General features: G+C 42.3%; 1 protein-coding gene across 5 annotated transcripts; it reads left to right on the top strand.

Annotated features, from left to right (window-relative positions):
• The first annotated feature begins 1,396 nt into the window (after positions 1-1,396).
• LOC139420434 (enoyl-CoA delta isomerase 2-like) lies at positions 1,397-20,576 on the top strand. Of its 5 annotated transcripts, none has more exons than XM_071170567.1 (11): positions 1,397-1,563; positions 2,137-2,257; positions 2,532-2,694; positions 3,565-3,663; positions 4,120-4,302; positions 11,595-11,664; positions 17,171-17,273; positions 17,533-17,653; positions 18,088-18,177; positions 18,340-18,483; positions 19,567-20,337. In XM_071170567.1, the coding sequence occupies exons 3-11, from the start codon at positions 2,584-2,586 to the stop codon at positions 19,720-19,722; spliced, it is 1,077 nt and encodes a 358-aa protein (XP_071026668.1). In that variant the 5' UTR covers positions 1,397-1,563; positions 2,137-2,257; positions 2,532-2,583; the 3' UTR covers positions 19,723-20,337. The 5 variants fall into 5 exon arrangements, with proteins under 5 accessions (XP_071026668.1, XP_071026667.1, XP_071026664.1 ...); XM_071170566.1 differs by having other exon boundaries at positions 1,413-1,563; positions 2,137-2,215; positions 19,567-20,576; XM_071170563.1 differs by lacking the exon at positions 2,137-2,257 and having other exon boundaries at positions 1,457-1,563.
• Positions 20,577-20,670: the final 94 nt, after the last annotated feature.

Here is a 20,670-nt window from a genome sequence, read left to right as displayed (position 1 = left end):
CTGACTGCAGGAATGTCCACCAGAGCTGTTGCCAGAGAATGTAATGTTAATTTATCTACCATAAGCCGCCTCCAATGTTTTAGAGAATTTGGCAGTATGTCCAATTGGCCACACTACCACATGTAACCACACCAGCCCAGGACCTCCATATCCGGCTTCTTCACCTGTGAGATCATCTCAGACCAGCCACCCGAACAGCTGAAGAAAGTGAGGAGTATTTCTGTTTGTAATAAAGCCCACTGGGGAGACAGGCCCAGCAATTCTCATTGGCTGGGCCTAATAGCTGGGCCTGGCTCCCCAGTGGGTGGGCCTATGACCTCCCAGGCTCACCCGTGGCTTGCCCCTGCCCAGCCATGTGAAATCCATAGATTAGGACCTAATTAATTAATTGAAATGAACTGTCACTCAGTAAAATCTTTGAAATTGTTGCATGTTGCGTTTATATTTTTGTTCAGTGTAGTTAGTAGGCCGAACCGTTTGACCCTACAGACATTTTCATGTGCCGGGACTGTTTTGACAAACACCCCTGTAGCTCTGCCACCTTCCACCACAGCTGTAGAAGGCCGACATCGGTTTTGCAAAAAAAAAAACATTTCTCTAGCTAATCAGATTTCCGCAGACATCAATTCTATAGATTTAAGCCACTTCATGACTGTTGCCTCCCGCTTTAGTTTATTGTGATGGTAATGACGTTTGTTTTTTTTACGATAATTATTAGATGGCAGTGGCTAGCTACAGTATCTACCATCTAGGTTAGAGAAACAATTTGAGGATGACAGGTGATGGCTGCATGGTGCAGTTGGTGAGAAGCAACTGCAGTTTCGTCAAAAACTCCATGACCTTTGATCACATGATTTTTGTAATGTTCTTCATTTCTTCCACATGGTTGCGAGTATGATCATTTTTATGAGCAGATAATGCATCACAATTTGAAAGGCTGTGACCAACGATGGTCAACCGCTTGACAAAAGTGACCAGCCAAAATGCGCCCAATATTTTACTTCTGTCTGAATGAAAAGGTCCTATTTTACAATCTCCCAAAATAAATGTGATATCTGATAAGCGACTATGATCTCCTCCATCCTGTCTTGTGTTGTGAAACTGTGGCCTTTTCTCTTTTTTTGGTCCTTGTGTCCTTTCCCGGTCCCCAGTCCTTTCTCCTTGTCTTAGTCAAAACCCATTGTATGAGAAAGCCAGAGGTCCCGCCCCTCTGACCTTCTCCTCCAATGGGTTGTGAGAAGGAGACGAGCAAAGAGGAAACATGACACGAGGAGGTTCCAATTGAGAAGGCACCCCTATTATTGACTTTATGCTCTCTGTCCAGTAGAGGTACGAGATTGCATGAAGATGACGTACGGCGTAATGAACACGTCAGGATGTAAACAAGGCATTAGCCAATGGTGAAAGCAACGAAGGTGAGGGGGAGGGTTCTGGATTGTAAACAGTGAATTAATTTATTCGAAAAGTCTTGTACAACCAGGCCTGCTACTGTACTTTGGACTGAAGTTACACCACTGTCATGTCTGTAGCTTTACGCATATTTTCACCGTGGCGATTTTTCAGGTAAGATTACCTAAAAACACCACACTCACTTGCAAGGTGGATTTACTGCTAACTTGATGTGGACATGGTGCACGGAGCTGAGGTTAAACTGAGTAGATTTTACTTTAGCTGTTCAGTATGAAGGGAGCAATAGATTGCTAGTTTAGCATAGCTCAATGATTAATGGAAACGAATGGTCATTTAATTTTCACCATGAAGTTTTAGCTGGTTGGCACGAGAGCCTCTATCGGTGCCTGTATTTAGCTAAGGTTGTCTCAAAGATGTCATGTTCTGCACAGATAACGTTACCGGTTAATTTCTGCACGACTCACGAGCAAGTGGTGTCTGTCTTGCTTGGAAAGATGTTTACTCAACCATGCTTGCTAATAATCGCTGAGCTGTTCTGTAGGAGATCTACCGTACATAAATTACCCTACATTCCAGCGTATCCGCTTCCACCACAAAAGCTTGCATGATGATCTGCTTGGTAGCTAGCTAGTTAATACTTCTAGTTAAAGCAAATATTCTGTGGTTATAGCTTGCTAGCCAAAGTAGCTAAACTTTCAATAACTATGACCTTTCCCCCACATCCAGATTTATGAGCCTTGTCTAATCATCAGACCAATGAGGGTGTGTCTAACTACCAATGAATGAAAATCAGAGGAATCGTCAAGTAACTAATTATTGATGGCCCATCGAATTCTGTCACAACATGGTTGTATCACAAACAGTACTGCAACACTCACAGTACATTTATGTGTCATCCTGTCCCAATCCTCCCCATATCCAATGTGATAATTTAAAAAGGTCATTGTAGGTGTTCAGAGCGATCTTAGTGCCCTCAGCCAAGTTAATTTGTGATTTTGCATTTTATTGAAACATTTAGGCTTATGTATAATATTATTTAACCTTTTGTGGCAGTTCATAATTGTTTAGGAAACAGTACCAGTTAGCTATGTCACTCATTTGTCCTGAAATGATCTCTTCAGGGCTGTCCAAGTATAACATATTCCCACTCTGAAGCTGCACACAGCTGATTCTATGATGGGGGCAACGGTGGAGCAATTCAACTGTGCAAAGAGTCAGATGGGCACGCTGAAGAAAGACCCTGGCAATGAGGCCAAGCTGAAAATCTATGCTCTCTTCAAACAGGTGAAAGGTCTTTGTTATTAGCTACTTGGCTGTCATGTCTCCGAACATCAAGAGCATGAGCGATAGAGGGGGTGGGCTCCTTGTTCAGTTTTGCTTTGTCACAGTTGTATTGAGTGGATGACAGAAAGCTTTGGGGTTATAGAAGCGGGCCAGTATTTGAACAGTTGAAGATTTTGAATCTCAGGGCTTACAGGAAAAATCCTGAGGGTTGCTGGCATCAACTCTGCTGACTCAACTGACCCTATATGGGTCTTACCTCAGTGATTCACTATAGGGATAGCCATGCTAACCTCGCCCTCATGTCGGAGGCTAGCTAATGCTAGGTATCAACAGCCAATCCAGTAGGGTCTGGAAACTATAGTAAGCTTTGATTGGTCAATAACAATGCGATGTCGTGGAGTATGTGAATACATTTCAGCTTTTCCCAACTTTGGTCCCGCCCTGTTCACGCTCCATCGCCCATGCTCATGTCGGCCCACTTAGGTTCCCTTCATTGTTTTATCGCCCCCTATGTGCTTGCTAGATGTAGTTCTGCCATTAGGCTGTCGTGTGTATGTATGTGATTGGGTGTTTGCACGATGGATGCTGTGTCAGCAAAAATACAAGTTTCCATTGTACTGTAGATGAATTACATCTGTTGTAATGGTTGTAAAGCTATCCAGGGCAGTTTCTTATTGGACAAGTCAAAGTAGTCCCTCCCTGTTTCAGTCTGTTTTCTTTCATTTGAGACCTAATGACAATGACCCAGATTGTTAACCTATCAGAGTGCATGAAGGAGACAGGATGAAGAAAGTAAGCACCTTAAAGTCTATTGGAGACACTGATCCTCCCATTTTAGTATCTTCTCCTCTCTCTTTGTTGTCTTATTAGGCTACTCAGGGACCCTGTAACACCCCCAAGCCAGGGATGCTTGACTTTGTCGGCAAGGCCAAATGGGATGCCTGGAAGTCTCTGGGATCTGTATCTCAGGTAATCTGCAGTCTATTATTGAATATACATAACAGCACTGTCATACACATTTTATTGAAGATATTAAGCACTTATTAATTCATAATTTATTGTACGAATTGGAATTTGTAACATACTGTATACAGATTGCAAAACATGTTTTTTTTGTTATTCAGGACGTAACATATCATACGAAATGGATGATGTAGTTCACAACTTTACAATTTTCGGGGACCGTTTTGGCTCGTGAACACTACTTTCAAAACTACTAGCTGAAATTATACAAAAGCTCAGGAGAAATATACCCATTTGTCTATCAAGGCTATTCCTCCCAAGTTTGTTAAATGTCACAATTTTCAGTGCCCATAAAAAAACAACTCTAATGTCCTCAATGTGCTAAAGTGCCATTTTCTTCACATGATGACATTGACAGGCATACATTGATACATTGTATAACTCTCTATTCCTCCCTCTCAGGAAGAAGCCAGACAGCAGTATGTGGACCTGATTGATTCTCTCCTCGCTCCTGAGGGACCTGTGGTAGCCGCACAGCCCACTGGGAGCGCTGCCTCCTTTGACACGCTGCTAGTCTCCACAGAGGACAACGTCACCACTATCCGGTTCAATAGGCCACAGAAGAAGAACGCCATCAATGTGGAGGTACATCAATTAAGTTATTAGGCATTCGTGTCATTGTCTATTCCCTCCTCCCAACATCACCCTTACAAGAAAAAAAACAGGCTTCTGGCAAACATCTAGCGGTGACTTTTGAACTTCTGGCAAATCATTTTGTGAAGCTTATGGCAAACAATCTGTTTGCTAATAACTCATTGTGTATGCAAATCAGGTTTTTGGTTACACATATAACTTTAAATGAACTTGCTTCCCAGTGAGAACTAAACTTACTAAACATGTTTTCAATGTCTTAACTTCTCTAGGGTAGGGGGCAGCATTTGGAATTTTGGATGAAAAGCATGCCCAAATTAAACTGCCTTCTACTCAAGCCCAGAAGATAGGATATGCATATAATTAGTAGATTTGGATAGAAACCACTCTAAAGTTTCCAAAACTGTTCAAATAATGTCTGTGAGTATAACAAAACTGATTTGGCAGGCGAAAACCAGAGAAAAATCCATTCAGGAAGTAGGATTTTTTGTTGTTGTTAGTTTTCTATTCAATGCCATTACAGTATCCATTGACTTAGGACTCAAATTGCAGTTCCTATGCCTTCCACTAGATGTCTTTAGAAATTGTTTCAGGCTTGTATTCTGAAAAATTAGGGAGTAAAAGCAGTCTAAATGAGTGGACCCTGCCGTGTCACAGAGCTTTTTCATGCGCGCGACCGAGAGAGTGCCTTTCTTGTTTATCTTTTATATTGACGACGTTATTGTCCGGTTGAAATATTATTGATTATTTAGGCTAAAAACAACCTGAGGATTGAATATTAACATCATTTGTCATGTTTCTATGAACTTTACGGAGACAATTTGGATTTTTCTTCTGCCTGTTGTGACTGCGTTTGAGCCTGTGGATTACTGAAGAAAACGCTCAAACAAAACAGAGGTTTTTGGATATAAAGAGACATTATCGAACAAAAGGAACATTTATTGAATCAATGAATGTCTTCTCAGTGCAACCATATGAAGATCATCAAAGGTAAGTGATTAATTTTATATCTATTTCTGACTTCTACTTGGCTGGTTGCTGTTTGTAATGATTTGTCTGCTGGGCTATGTTCTCAAATAATTGTAAGGTATGCACAGCCATGCAATATCCATAGACAAACATTGGCAGTAGAATGGCCTTACTGAAGTGCTCATTGACTTTCAACGTTGTACCGTCATGGGATGCCACCTTTCAGTTCGTCATATTTCTGTCCAGCTAGAGTAGAGCTGCCCGGGTCAACTGTAAGCTCTGTTATTGTGAAGTGGAAACATCGAGGAGCAACAACAGCACAGTTGCAAAGTGGTAGGCCACACAAGCTCACAGAACGGGATCTCTAAATGCTGAAGCGCGTAGTGCGTAAAAAAAAATGCCTGTCCATGGTTGTAAAACTCACTGTTCCAGTGAAGGGAAATCTTCGCTCTACAGCTTAGAATGACATTCTAGACGATTCTGTGCTTCCGATTTTGGAGGCAACAGTTTGGAGAAGGCCAGTTCCTGTTTCAGCATGCAAGGTACATACAGAAATGGTTTGATGATATCAGTGTGGAAGAAGTTGACTGGCTTGCACAGAACCCTGACCTCAACAATGCTACCTAATATAATGTTTACATACCCTACATTATTCATCTCATATGTATACGTATATACTGTACTCTATATCATCTACTGCATCTTTATGTAATACATGTATCACTAGCCACTTTAACTATGCCACTTTGTTTACATACTCATCTCATATGTATATACTGCACTCAATACCATCTACTGTATCTTGCCTATGCCTCTCTGTACCATCACTCATTCATATATCTTTATGTACATATTCTTTATCCCCTTACACTTGTGTCTATAAGGTAGTAGTTTTGGAATTGTTAGCTAGATTACTTGTTGGTTATTACTGCATTGTCGGAACTAGAAGCACAAGCATTTCGCTACACTCGCATTAACATCTGCTAACCATGTGTATGTGACAAATACAATTTGATTTGAACCCTATCGAACACCTTTTGGGATGAGTTGAAATGCAGACTGCGAGCCAGGACTAATCACCTAACATCAGTGCCCAACCTCACTAATGCTCTTGTGGCCGAATGGAAGCATGTCCCCGCAGCAACGTTCCAACATCTAGTAGAAATCCTTCCCAGTAGAGTGAAGGCTGTTATAGCAGCAAAGGTGGGACCAACCGACACATTGGTATGGCTGGCTTCCGGGTTGGATGTGCGCTGTGTTAAGAAGCAGTGTGGCTTGGTTGGGTTGTGTATCGGAGGACGCATGACTTTCAACCTTCGTCTCTCCCGAGCCCGTACGGTGAGACAAGTTAGTAGCGATGAGACAAGATAGTAGCTACTAAAAAAAACAATTGGATACCACGAAATTGGGGAGAAAAAGGAGTAAAACTTTTTTTTTAAAACCCAAAAATCAGCCAGGAAGTTAAAGCTTGGTCGCAAATGTGTCTACCAAATTGGCAAGCATACTTTCGAAGTTGTGGCAAAATGGCTTAAGGACAACAAAGTCAAGGTATTGGAGTGGCCATCACAAAGCCCTGACTTCAATACCATAGAAAATATGTGGGCAGAACTGAAAAAGCGCATGCGAGCAAGGAGGCCTACAAACCTGACTCAGTTACACCAGCTCTGTCAGGAGGAATGGGCCAAAATTCTTATCAACTTATTGTGGGAAGCTTGTGGCCCATTGCTACCAAATACTAATTGAGTGTATGTAAACTTCTGACCCACTGGGAATCTGACCCACTGGGAATGTGATGAAAGAAATTAAAGCTGAAATAAATAATTCCCTCTACTATTATTCTCACATTTCACATTCTTAAAATAAAGTGGTGATCCTAACTGACCCAAGACAGGGCATTTTTACTAGGATTAAATGCCAGGAATTGTGAACTGAGTTTAAATATATTTGTCTAAGGTTTATGTAAACTTCCGACCTCAACTGTATATGCTGTATAACAACAACTGTATAATTTAGAGTTATTTATGTAACTTTAGTTGTGATAGAAATGTTGATGTATGTTTAGATTTTTATACATTCTAAGGCTGTATGGTGCGACTGATGAGGATTTGAAAAAAGTTGCATTGAAGGCATGAGCTCTGCTTTGTGTTTTTGTGCAGGTTTGTACACACTTCATCAGTCTTTCATTCACAATTTGACAAGCACTTGTTTGGTAGGCTACTGATGATTAGCAGCATCAGACCTTGGAGAAGCCTAATTACTGTGACTAAACGGTCATGTGGAATTTGACTGCCATCATGACTCGTGACCGCCAGTGTTGCGGTATTACGGTCACTGTAACAGCCCTAGTGTCCACATACTTTTGGTAATGTAGTGTATATATTTTTCAGCAATAAAATGTCTCTGCCTTGTATAAATGCTATATAAACAAACAATCTAGCTAGCATAAACTGCGTAGGATTGATCACCCTGTCACTGGCCGCCTTTGAGGAGGGTGTATAGTGTGAAAGGCTGGAACACCCTAGGAACCAAAGGTACACTACTGACGATGCACTCCCCAAATTTCACCAGGCTCACTGTTCATGAACTCTTGGAACTGCTTGCACAAAGGATAGTAACATCTCATCCTGTGTTCTTGGAATCTGAATATCTGGACTTGTCCAGTGACTGCTGAGAAAGATCTGACAACAGGGGAAAGTCCTTGTGGCGGCACGGAGAGACGGCTGACAGGAGGAAATAGACCCCACTGGGACAGTCATGGGGTAGCTTACAATTTCTGTAGTTTCCCATGCTTCGCAGTATGTTGGAAACATCCGCTTTAGCTATAGAAAGTCAACATACGAGAATACCCCTAGAGTCTGCGAGAGCGGGGGCGGAAGATGACTCATCGGCTGACAACATGGTAACGACTGGACCGGAAATGACTACGAGTAATGAGAGCACAGCACAAGAGAACACCACAGCAACTGTCACAAGTTCTGCTGCAACAGCAGGCCACAAACAGATGCAGGTATGTATCTGTGGTTGGAGGAAAGTTACATCACACCATGGGTTGAGGATCCACCAGGGGAAGAAGGGGTGTTTGGGTAAAGAGAGACAGAGGCCCCGCATTGATTACTTTCTGCGAAAGCGATCAAATCAGTCGAATGAAGCACAGCAACTGGACGCAAACCATAGTTTGCAGTGCATCAGTACCACTGTCATGGAGGACGTAAACTCAAGCACCGAAGTAACAACTGAGGTGGAACCAACAACAGGAGTGGAACTCACCCAGCCTCCCAGACCTGCAGTCGAGAGGAAGTGGCCTGGCGCCAGTGACAAGAAGTTGTGGGAAACAGTGAATACTGACCTTACCTTGACCCTCGAGAAACTTCGAGGCACCGTGGAGAAGAAGTTGGAGAGGATGGGGGACATCATCTATGAGTACAGGGCAGAAAGCTTTGGAGTGCAAAAGGCGGGAGAAAGGTTCCAACCCCACCAGTTTCCATTAGGCAACAAGAAATCAAGCGCCTCGTTCAAGAAAGGAGACAGCTTAAGAAACAGTGGAAGAAGGCATCGGAAGTGGAAAAGGATGGTGTCCTCAAGCTGCCCCTCACCAGTCTCTAACAGAGGAATTCAAGTGTGCAAAAACCAGGCTCCAGATGACACTGAACGAATCTGGAGACCCAGTGGTGAGCAACAACGCGCCGACCTTGGCAACTGGGCGCAAATGGAGGCCAGGAAAAGCAGTCCAGGAGGCAACAGCAGCCCTCAGACATGCTGACATTGTGGGTCATGTTCAGCAAGGGAGAGGAGGCCTTGGGCTAACTAGCCGTGCTGCTTGGAGTAAGGCCACTGCACCAGAGCGGCGGAAGATGGTAGTGCAGGAAGTACGCCATCAGGAGGAGGCTGCAAGGTGGGCCAAGGCAGTCTCTCTTGCCAAACAGGGACAGTGGACTCGATGGGACAGTGTGGAGAAGAGGAAGATCAGCTGGAAGGATCTGTGGGCCATGGAAGCGAGGCTGTTGAGCTTTTCCATCAGAGCAACATATGACGTCCTTCCAACACCAGTTAATCTTCATCAATGGTATGGTGAATATCCGGACTGTGCCCTCTGTTCCATGCCAGCCAGCCTCAGGCACATTCTCACAGAGTGTAAAACAAGCCTCACCCAAGGACGCTACACTTGGCATCACAACCAAGTCCTTATAAACCTTGCGTCCGCCCTGGAGAACAAGCGAGCTGCCACCAACTCCCTACCACCCCCAGCAGCATCACACCCCTTACGGACGACCTTTGTCCGCGAAGGGGCTTAACCACCGAAGAGCGGCTCTACACCATTAGAGCGAGACCAGCTGCGCTTGGCCTGCGACTGGAAAATGCTAGCTGACATTGGCCGGCAATTGCAGAGGTTTTGTGGCAACATCTACAACCAGCTTAGAGACCTGGGAATTAAGGGCCAGAGCCAGCGTTCGGCAATCAAAGCTGTATCGGAGCCGGCAGAAGGCAGCAGTCAGTGGCTCTGGATGAAGAGGAAAGACCCCAGCTGGGCCCCGAAGTGAGAGGGCCAGGAGGTATGCGGTCAACAATGCTTGACTCAGGGAGGAGGACGCCCCTGCCATGCATAGTCCCATGGGATGTTGGCTATCAACAACAAGGCAACTCCTATGACTAATTGGGAATGGGACGCAAGCGTAGGATTGATCAGCCTGTCGCTGGCTGCCTTTGGGGAGGGTGTATAGTGTGAAAGGCCGAAACACCCTAGGAACCAAAGGTACACTACTGACGATGCGCTCCCCAAATTTCACCAGGCTCACTGTTCATGAACTCTTGGAAGTGCTTGCACAAAGTAACATCTCATCCCGTGTTCTTGGAATCTGGGACTTCAGGTATTCGGGGTGTTGCATGCTATCAGATAATAGCTTCTCATGCTTTCGCCGAAAAGCATTTTAAAATTCGGACTTGATGACTAGATTCACAACGAGTGTAGCTTTAATTCAATACCCTGCATGTGTGTTTTAATGAACGTTTGAGTTTTAACGAGTACATTTAGCATTTAGCGTAGCACATTTGCATTTCCAGGTGTCTAGTTGAGACATCTGCGTCTCAGGTAGGAGCAAGAAGTTTTAAGAGCCAGTTGTCTACTAGTTGTTTATTTTTCCTGACTCAGGTGTATATTGTTCTAAAATGAATTATTGTTAACTTACATCTCAAAGCCATGCTAGGAACCTTGACCTGGAGCACACATTTCTCTTTCCTTAGTTTGAAGCCTTCAGTCAATCTGTCTTGATTACATCTAGAAAGAAAGAGAGAAGGAACAACACATGAACAAGATGAGCGAGCTACTAGTTTAAAGCAATGAAAGATCTAATTGTTACAAAGTCAGAATTTACATTTATGATAATACATTTATTTGCTTACCTTAAGTTTGAAGACGATTCACTCAAAGGGTTTTGATGCATCCTCTTCCAACACCACGGCTAAGGGAAGGGTATCCATCTACGAAAGTGAACTTTCGCTTTGTCAAATCAGCTAATATTGTTGCTACCTTAGCTGTTGTGCTAGCTAACATTTTACTGAACAGTGACACTAGCATATTGAATGGCATATTGTTATTAAAAACAACAATGTATTCACCTAAAAAGGCTTAGGCAAATAATTAGTTAGCTAGCTAGCTATCACATTAATTGTGCAAAAATATGATAGCTAGCTAAGCGCTAGCCAGTCAGTGGTACTGACGGATTGAAACTGATAAACAAAATGTGTTTCACTCTATCCCATAAAGCATAACATTGCTAACTAGGCATCAATTAGCTAACATAATTATGAAGTTTAATTAAGTTAGACACTCACTGGACAACTTTGGTAAGTAGCTAGATAACTCTGTTGGAAAATGGAAACTAAGCTTTCTTCTCCCACAGACTGGTCATCAGCTGTTACTGGTCTTGGAACTCGTGTCTTTGCCACTAGTGTTATTGCCACTAGTGGCAATAAATATTGTTTCCAAAGGTTTGCTGCAGATTCACCAGTGGCATTTTGTGGCATGCCTTGTAGAGTGGCTTACGAAGGTATTCACCCCCCTTGGCATTTTTCCAATTTTGTTGCCTTACAACCTGGAATTACAATTTTTTTTTTTTGGGGGGGGGGGTTGTATCATTTGATTTACATAGCATCCCTATCACTTTGAAGATGCAAAATATGTTTTATTGTGAAACAAACAAGAAATAAGACAAGCACTGTAAAAGCACTGTAATAGTGACATTTCCAACTGACTATGCGCATCCCAAATATCCAGTAATCATCTAGTTCTTCAATTCTATTGTTTTCCTCCTTCTATCCAGATGTACAACGAGATCATCAAGGCTCTGGAGGAATCTGGCAAAGATGACTCTGTCATTACTGTAATCACAGGTAGAGCCAACCAACCTATTCATCCCATTTGAAATAGTGAATCCATTAAAGAGAGCATCGGTGATATGAATATGTGACCGACCAGCTCGATTTGGTCTTGTGTAACAAAATTTGAAATGTTTTTTTATTTTTTATTTTTACATTGAATGAAAGTAGAGCCTCAGAGCTAGAAAATGGTATATCATACACTACACTTGAGGAACAATGGGAAAGTAATTCTGCTTTGAAAGTTGATGAACTTGTAACCTCACTTTTGAGAAAATGGCCCTTAAATGTTTTGGTACTGACTGGAGAGCTCTTTGTCTACACTCATGCAGCATCGTTCACACCCCTTTAAGCTTTAGCTCCACCCATCTCTTTAACCTCTCTGGGATATTCGGGACAGTAGTGTCCCACCCCTCCAACAGCTAGTGAAAATGCAGGGCGCCAAATTCAAAACAACAAAAATCTCATAATTAAAATTCCTCAATCATACAAGTATTTTACACCATTTTAAAGATGAAAATTCTCATTAATCCAACCACAGAGTCTGATTTTAAAAAGGCTTTACCGTGAAAAAAACACAAAAGATTTTTAGGTCACCACCAAGTCACAGAACAACAGTCACAAAAAGCCGAAATATAGGTACAATTAATCATTAACCTTTGATGATCTTCATCAGATGACACTCATAGGACTTCATGTATGTTTTGTTCTGTAAAGTGCATATTTATATCCAAAAATCTCATTTTACATTGGCGTGTTATGTTCAGTAGTTCCAAAACATGCAGTGATTTTGCACAGAGCCACATCAATTCACAGAAATATTCATAATAAACATTGATAAAAGATACAACTATTATACATGGAACTTTAGATAAACTTCTTCTTAATGCAACCGCTGTGTCAGATTTAAAAATAGTTTTACAAAAAAAGCAAACCATGCAATAATCTGAGTATGGCGTTCAGAGACCCAACAAGCCAAAAAGATATCTGCCATGTTGTGTATTCAACATTAGTCAGAAATAGCATTATAAATATTTACTTACCTTTGATCTTCATCAGAATCCACTCCCAGGAATCCCAGTTCCACAATAAATGTTTGATTTGTTCGATAATGTCCATCATTTATGTCCAAATAGCTACTTTTGTTAGCACGTTTTGTTAACCAATCCAGTCACGAAGTGCGTTCACTAGGAGCAGACGAAATGTCAAAAAGTTCTGTTACAGTCCGTAGCAACATGTCAAACGATGTATAGAATCAATCTTTAGGATGTTTTTAACATAAATCTTCAATAATGTTCCAACCGGAGAATTCCTGTGTCTTCAGAAATGCAATGGAACGGGAGCCACCTCTCGCATTACCGCGTGTCACGAGCCTGTGGCACTCTGCCACTGACTCAAAGAGCCCTTATGAGCCCTTCCTTTACAGTAGAAGCCTCAAACAATTTTCTAAAGACGGTTGAGATCTAGTGGAAGCCTTAGGAAGTGAAACATGACCAATATCCCACTGTATCTTCAATAGGGGCTGAGTTGAAAATCGACCAACCTCAGATTTCCCACTTCCTGGTTGGATTTCTTTCTCAGGTTTTCGCCTGCCAAATGAGTTCTGTTATACTCACAGACATCATTCAAACAGTTTTAGAAACTACAGAGTGTTTTCTATCCAAACATACTAATTATTTGCATATTCGATGGCTGAGTAGCAGGAGGTTTACTCTGGGCACCTTATTCATCCAAGCTACTCAATACTGCCCCCCAGTCACCAAGAAGTTAAAGATTCACATGTGAGGCTATGTGCTAAATAACTAAAGATTTCAAGACTAAAGGCTGGCTTATACTACGGGTGTGTTCGTAAATTTAATCTGGAGTGCCAGAGTGTGCTCAGGGCGTTCGTAACTCAGAGCGTTATGATTGTTTGTTCGTAAATTCAAATAGTTTCGTTCTCAGAGCATTCATAGCGCACACTGGGCGCTCTGGCTGAAAAGTAGGGTTGATCCGATCGTTCTGACCTAACAGCAGTCAAGCACCTTAGCTAACTGACTATTGACAGCTTTCACAGTGACTTCGTAAGCATTCATTTGAAATAGTTACTTGCATAAGGGAGTCTTGTTTAGGCATGTAGCTAGCTAAACAGTAAACCATAATCCCAACTCATAACGTTACTTCCCTGCATGAATCTGCAGGTAGCTAACCAACCAGGTTCAATTACTACACAGATGTTACTTCCCTGCATGAATCTGCAGGTAGCTAACCAACCAGGTTCAATTACTACACAGATCATACACATAATGTTAGCTAACTAACAGTAAACTTTTTCTTGAAATGAAAACGACTTTCTGACAAAATTAGTAACGTGTAACGTGAAAATGTAGCTAGCTAGACTATTTTACCCATATACATGGATGGACACTTCTCCCTCTCTGTCACGGATGCCATGGTTGCCCTTAGTTTGAAGATGTAATCCGGAGACAGGTGTTTTATACAACAGCCTTCTGTGTTCTTTTTCGACTCTGTCTGCATATTTGCAATTAAACACCAGAATTTTCTCTATCATACTCTAATTCCACTGATTTCAAAACTCGGTCCTCCAGAACGTGGAGAGCAACTTTTATGCAGTTCTCCAACGTAATATCTTTCAAAAAAGCAGCGTCACAAAGGATTACCTACCCATACTGACCAGCTCATATTATAGACAGAAGCGTGCTACATGGCGGACCAATCTGACCTCGTCTCTCGGCGGGAAGGTTATGTATTTTTTTCGTGGCTAAACAAACTAAGCTTGTAATTTAACAATGTTATTAATATTTACAGATGGCATACAAGTTTGTTATTAAGGCACATGAAAGTTCACATGTTCCAGACGGCCAAAAAACGCATTTTGATAAAACAAAAAAAAGTTTACGTTCATGTGGCGCTCCTATGAAGTAGTGCCGTGCGACATATGCCTAGTTTCCTGAAACGAGTAACATGCAGTGAATTCAGAAAGTAGTCAAACCCCTTGACTTTTTCCATATTGTTACGTTACAGCCTTATTCTAAAATCTACACGCAATACCCCATAATGACAAGGCAAAGACAGGTTTTTAGAAATGTTTGCAAATGTATTCAAAATGAAAAACAGAAATACCTTATTTACTTAAGTATTCAGACCCTTTGATATGAGACTCGAAATTGAGCTCAGGTGCATCCTGTTTCCATTGATCATCCTTGAGATGTTTCTACAACTTTATTGAAGTCCACCAGATGTTTCTACAACTTGATTGGAGTCCACCTGTGGTAAATTTAACTGATTGGATATGAGTTGGAAAGGCACACACCTGTCAAACCAAGCCATGTGGTCAAAGAAATTGTCCGTAGAGCTCAGAGACAGGATTGTGTCGAGGCGGTTATCTGGGGAAGCGTACCAAAAAATGTCTGCAGCATTGAAGGTGCCCAAGAACAGTGTGCCCACCATTATTCTTAAATGGAGGAAGTTTGAAACCACCAAGGCTCTTTCTAGAGCTGGCAGCCCGGCCAAACTGAGCAATCGGGAGAGAAAGGCCTTTGTTAGGGGGGTGACCAAGAACCCAATGATCACTCTGACAGAGCTCTAGAGTTCCTCTATGGAGATGGGAGAAACTTCAAGAAGGACAGCAGCCTTTGCAGCACTCCACCAATCAGGCTTTTATGGTGGAGTGGCCAGACTGAATCCACTCCTCAGTGAAAGGTACATGACAGCCCTCTTGGAGTTTGCCAAAAGGCACCTAAAGACTCTCAGACCATGAGAAACAAGATTCTCTGGTCTGATGACACCAAGATTGAACTATTTGGCCTGAATGCCAAGCGCCACATCTGGAGGAAACCTGGCACCATCCCTATGGTGAAGCATAGTGGTGGCAGCATCATGCTGTGGGGATGTTTTTCAGCGGCAGGGACTGGGAGACTAGGCAGGATCGAGGCAACGATGAACAGAGCAAAGTACAGATATCTTTATTGAAAACCTGCTCCCGAGCGTTCAGGACCTCAGACTAGGACAAAGATTCAGCTTTCAATGGGACAACAACCCTAAGCACAAAGTCAAGACAACCAAGGAGTGGTTTTGAGACAAGTCTCTGAATGTCCTTTAGTGGCCCAGTCAGAGCCCAGACTTGAACCCGATCTCTGGAGTGACCTGAAAATAGCTGGTCTGCAACACTCCCCATCCAGCCTCACAGAGTTTGAGGGGATTTGCAGAGAAGAATGGGAGAAACTCCCTAAATACAGGTGTGCCATGCTTGTATCATCATACCCAAGAAGACCCAAGGCTGTAATCGCTGCCAAAGGTGCTTCAACAAAGTACTGAGGAAAGGGTCTGAATACTTGTGTAAATGTGGTATTTCAGTTTAAATTATTTTATAAATTACCAAAAATCTCTAAGAGCCTGTTTTATCTTTGTCTTCATTTTATTTAACCTTTATTTAACTATTCAAGTCAGTTAAGAACAAATTCGTATTTACAATTGTGGCTTACCCCGCCAAAGCCTAACCCGGATGACTTTTGGCCAATTGTGCGCCGCCCTATGGGACTCAGCCTGGAATGGAACCAGGGTCTGTAGTGATGCCTCTAGCACTGAGACTCAGTGCCTTAGACCGCTGCTCCACTCGGGAGCCCCTACACACAATACCCCTTTGTGGTACTGTGTGTAGATTGATGAGGAAAAATAACAATTGAATACATTTTTGAATAAGGCTGTAACCTAACAAAATGTGGAAAAATTCAAGGTGTCTGAATACTTTCTGAGATCACTGTGCACTGCTGGGCCAAAAATGAACACTAGGACTAAAGAAAAGCCAGAACACAGTATATTACACACAGTTTATTATGGTGCACAAAAAAGCATGTGGTTGCAATGTACTGTGCGTGGGTTTTTCTCTCTTTAGTCCACAGGTGTCAATCTCATTCCACGGAGGGCCAAGTGTCTGGGGGTTCTCTCCTCCCTTGTACTTGATTCATGAATTAAGGTCACTGATTAGTAAGTGTCTCTCCTCACCTGGTTGTCTAGGTCTTAACTGAAAGGAAAAACAAAAAAAACAGCAGAGGCTCCATGGAATTAGTTTGACACCCCACCCCTGCTTTACATCTTTAAAGGGGCAATCTGTAATTGCTACATCCATTTTTTGACTTTTAAATGAATGATATATATAGCCATTGAGTCTTGAAAAATACAATTTATGAATCCCTCTTGAGCTTAGTTCAACTGTCTAACCCCACCAGAACCCAAAATATAAGCTGTAAACGATGTAATTGTAAAGAAACACTCTATAGCCTTAAAACATGATTAAATGTTGGAAATTGCTGTCGTAGATGGACAGCCTCTGTCTATTAATTTAAGAGTACTTATATTTCACCAGCCCCATCCCTTTGGATTTTTACCAAAACGGTGGCGGGATGCCCCTTTTAATTCTTTGAATTGCCCCTTTAAGTCTTTACAGTGATGCAGTGACTTGCAAATAGTGCTCCAGTCTTCTTAATTGTTAAATGTGGCTATTCCTGTTCACCCCCTCAAGGTAGTGGAGACTTCTACTGCAGTGGCAACGACTTGACAAACTTCACCAAAATCCCTGAGGGCGGGATGCAGCAGATGGCAAAAGATGGAGGCGAGTTGCTGAGGTAAGGACTTACCCAAAAAGAGCAAGCAAGAGGTTCACTTTGAGAGAACCATTTTTATAACGTGTGTGTGTGTGTGTGTGTGTGTGTGTGTGTGTGTGTGTGTGTGTGTGTGTGTGTGTGTGTGTGTGTGTGTGTGTGTGTGTGTGTGTGTGTGTGTGTGTGTGTGTGTGTGTGTGTGTGTGTGTGTGTGTGTGTGTGTGTGTGTGTGGTGTGTGTGTGTGGTGTGTGTGTGTGGTTGTGTGTGTGTGTGTGTGTGTAGGGAGTTTGTCAAAGCATTCATCGACTTCCCCAAGCCCCTGATTGCAGTGATCAACGGTCCGGCTGTGGGCGTGTCCGTCACTCTACTGGGCCTGTTCGAGGTGGTCTACGCCACGGAGAGGGTAAGGTGCTTTGTCATGTCCACTCAGTGTTAGCTTAGAACACATTTATATCTTCCCTCTATATATGTATGTTAGTTGATGGTACAAGACTAGCATTGGTTTATATTAGGGGTATCAAACTTCGGTCCTAGAGAGAAACTGGGTGTCCAGGCTGTGGATCCTGTCCACCAGCACTGACATATTGACTATGATTAGTTGATTTTCTGAAACTTGTGTTGATACTGGGCTGGGTGAAAAGCTCTCCAGGATCTTAATTGGAGACCACTGTTTTACATGCATACCTCAATCGAGGTCAAATAAGCAAAACAGTGTTGTGACCACTAGCGCACCACCCATACCACTACATTGCCATTCTCCACTTCCATTTTTCACTAAACTCTGCCGTAAGCAGTTGGGGCTGTTCCTGCCTAACTTGTGCCCTCCCCTCCTGACAGGCTACATTCCACACCCCCTTCAGCCAGCTGGGACAGAGCCCAGAGGCCTGCTCCTCCTACACCTTCCCCAAAATGATGGGCAATGCAAAGGTATGGATACTCCCCCTTGTTCCTTTGCTGCAACTTCTGCATTTCATAGAGGGGTTTTCCCAGGTATTTATTTTACTTTTGTTCTTTTAGTATGTATTAGACTTGCAGTTTGAATTGAATGAAATTACACTAATGGACAACATTGTCATGCTCTGTGACTAGGCCAGTGAGATGCTGCTGTTCAACAAGAAACTGACAGCCACCCAGGCGTGTGCCCAGGGCCTGGTTACCGAGGTCTTTCCCGACAGCAGCTTCCAAACCGAGGTGGCCACCAGACTGAAGGCTTATGCCAAGCTTCCCAGGAATGTGAGTCAAATCCCCAGCAAACATTGAACATCAGGCAACGTTTGAAATGTGTGTGTGTTTTGTATAAAGTTGTGTATTCAGAAACATTCCTGAATGAATCAATATTGATGAAAGCTGGTTGTATTTTACATAACTTCCTTTTGGGACGTTCCAGGAATTTTGTATTGTGTTATTGGCCGTGGCTGTGCTTCTGTGGACGGACTCCTTTTACTATTTTAAGTGACCGGAGCCACATTCTGCACATTGAATTTCATTCACAATTTCATTGACATTTTCAACAAGGTCTGATTTGATTACAGCACAGTTTACAGTGATTTGAATGAATATTCCAAAATGTTAAGTGTCAGTAATATAGGACATGGCAGTATATCTAGGCCACAATATTACATAATCACTCAAATAAGCAGGGAAAATGTTACAGGAAAGCGTAATTCATTCTGTATAGTCTGATGGCGATGCTACAATATGTGCACAATTGGTAGGCAGTTAGAGACAACTAGGAAGCAAAATTATAGTTGTAATATGGTTAAAACACAGATCGTTCTGCTTCAGAACAGTAGGAAAATAAGCCAATAATTGTTTGTCATGTTGTGAAGGCTTTTAATAGATTTCAGCTCATATTCAGCTGTTGATTCCGCTGTGACACTGGTCGTTTGGGCAGTACCATTCACTTACTATTGGGCAAGGCATAACCAAAACACAATTTAAATGCATCCACAGTTTCTAAAGTCACAGGCTTGATGCCTTTATTGCATGCAAGGGATATGGGACCAACCTACTTATGGTTCCCTAAAAAGGTGGACTAGAGGCATAATGTGCTTTTTTATTTCTAATATAAAAAAAAAAGAAGCTATGCATGAAAATACCATAAAGGACTGTAGACATCAATTGATATTTCATCCAAATTGCTGGAGTACAGGGCACTGCATTTGAAAACCTGTTTATTATTTTATGTCAGTATAATGAAACCATAGACACATTTCCACATTTTGTGGACCGTATCACTTTTGTTTTGTATCCACATTTTTATTCTGTCTATTTGTCCTCTACTTTCTTCCTATTGCTGTTTCCTGGCTGTCCTAGTCCCTAACACTTTCCAAGCAGCTGATCCGTGGGACAGAGAAGGAACGTCTCCACACTGTCAACGACCAGGAGGTGGAGCGCCTGGTGGAGCGCTGGCTCTCAGACGAGTGCATGCAGGCCATCATGAGCTTCTTCCAGGCTAAGGCTAAACTGTGAGGAGGTGATCCTCCCCCTGCAGAGTCCCGCAGACAGAGTCCCACGGAGCAGAGCGCCTAGCCTGAGTCGTGTTCATTAGGTACCAAGCAGAAGAAAAATCTGACTTACAGGGAGGGAGTGACTACTACTACCTGTTCTTAGAAGAAACACAAATTTCTGTTTTTGATAGATTTTTTTTGTATGTATTCCATTGCGTGCCCTAATGAGCATTACCCACATTACACCAGCCTTAAGCAGATGCCTTATTTTCTACTGTTTTATCGGATTGGCTGTGTAAATTAACTATAATAATACACAAAAACCCATTATGTACATTTTACCGTTGATCTGGTTGGTTTTGCATTTAACATATCTGGGCATTCCCTGTTTTGAAACACCTTTGAGGGAATGTAACTTACATGGACTTAAGCTACCAAGGGGTGTGTAATGTAAATTGAAGGTGGGTGGTGCCTTAGTCCAGATTGCCTTAGGACTGAACAAAGGCTTTGGAATACCTTCCAAGCGGAAGTGTCTTGTGGTTTTATATGCACAAAAAAAATATTTGTGGAGATGACATTGTTTCACACATCCAACTATATCTGTTTGAAAATAAATCTATTTCTGCAATCAAGCAAATATGTTTTTCAATGTCTTTTTGTGACAAAGGGACAATGATTTGAGGAAGAGGATAGGGATGGGTTGTAGGATAAGTCTGCCCTTTCCCTTAATATTCCACAGAGGGCGTACTGCACCAACAAAAAAAACGTATTCAACAGCTCTTCAGCCTTCATGCCAGAAATGTGAGTTTGTCCCTTTTCATTTGAAAGATGAACTATGGAAGTGTATTTGCTAATTGTATACATAGGTTTGAATGTTATACCTAAATTATATAATATGAATCAATTTCTCATGAAACCTGTATGCTTTTTCTCATGGGTATGGGGAGGTGCCTCGTCTGTCCAATAAGCT

The sequence above is a fragment of the Oncorhynchus clarkii genome, chromosome 11 (genome assembly GCF_045791955.1).
Source record: "Oncorhynchus clarkii lewisi isolate Uvic-CL-2024 chromosome 11, UVic_Ocla_1.0, whole genome shotgun sequence".
Classification (NCBI taxonomy): Eukaryota; Metazoa; Chordata; class Actinopteri; order Salmoniformes; family Salmonidae; genus Oncorhynchus; species Oncorhynchus clarkii.
The sequence above is the reverse complement of the archived record's forward strand: the minus strand, read 5'-3'. Positions and strand labels throughout refer to the sequence as shown.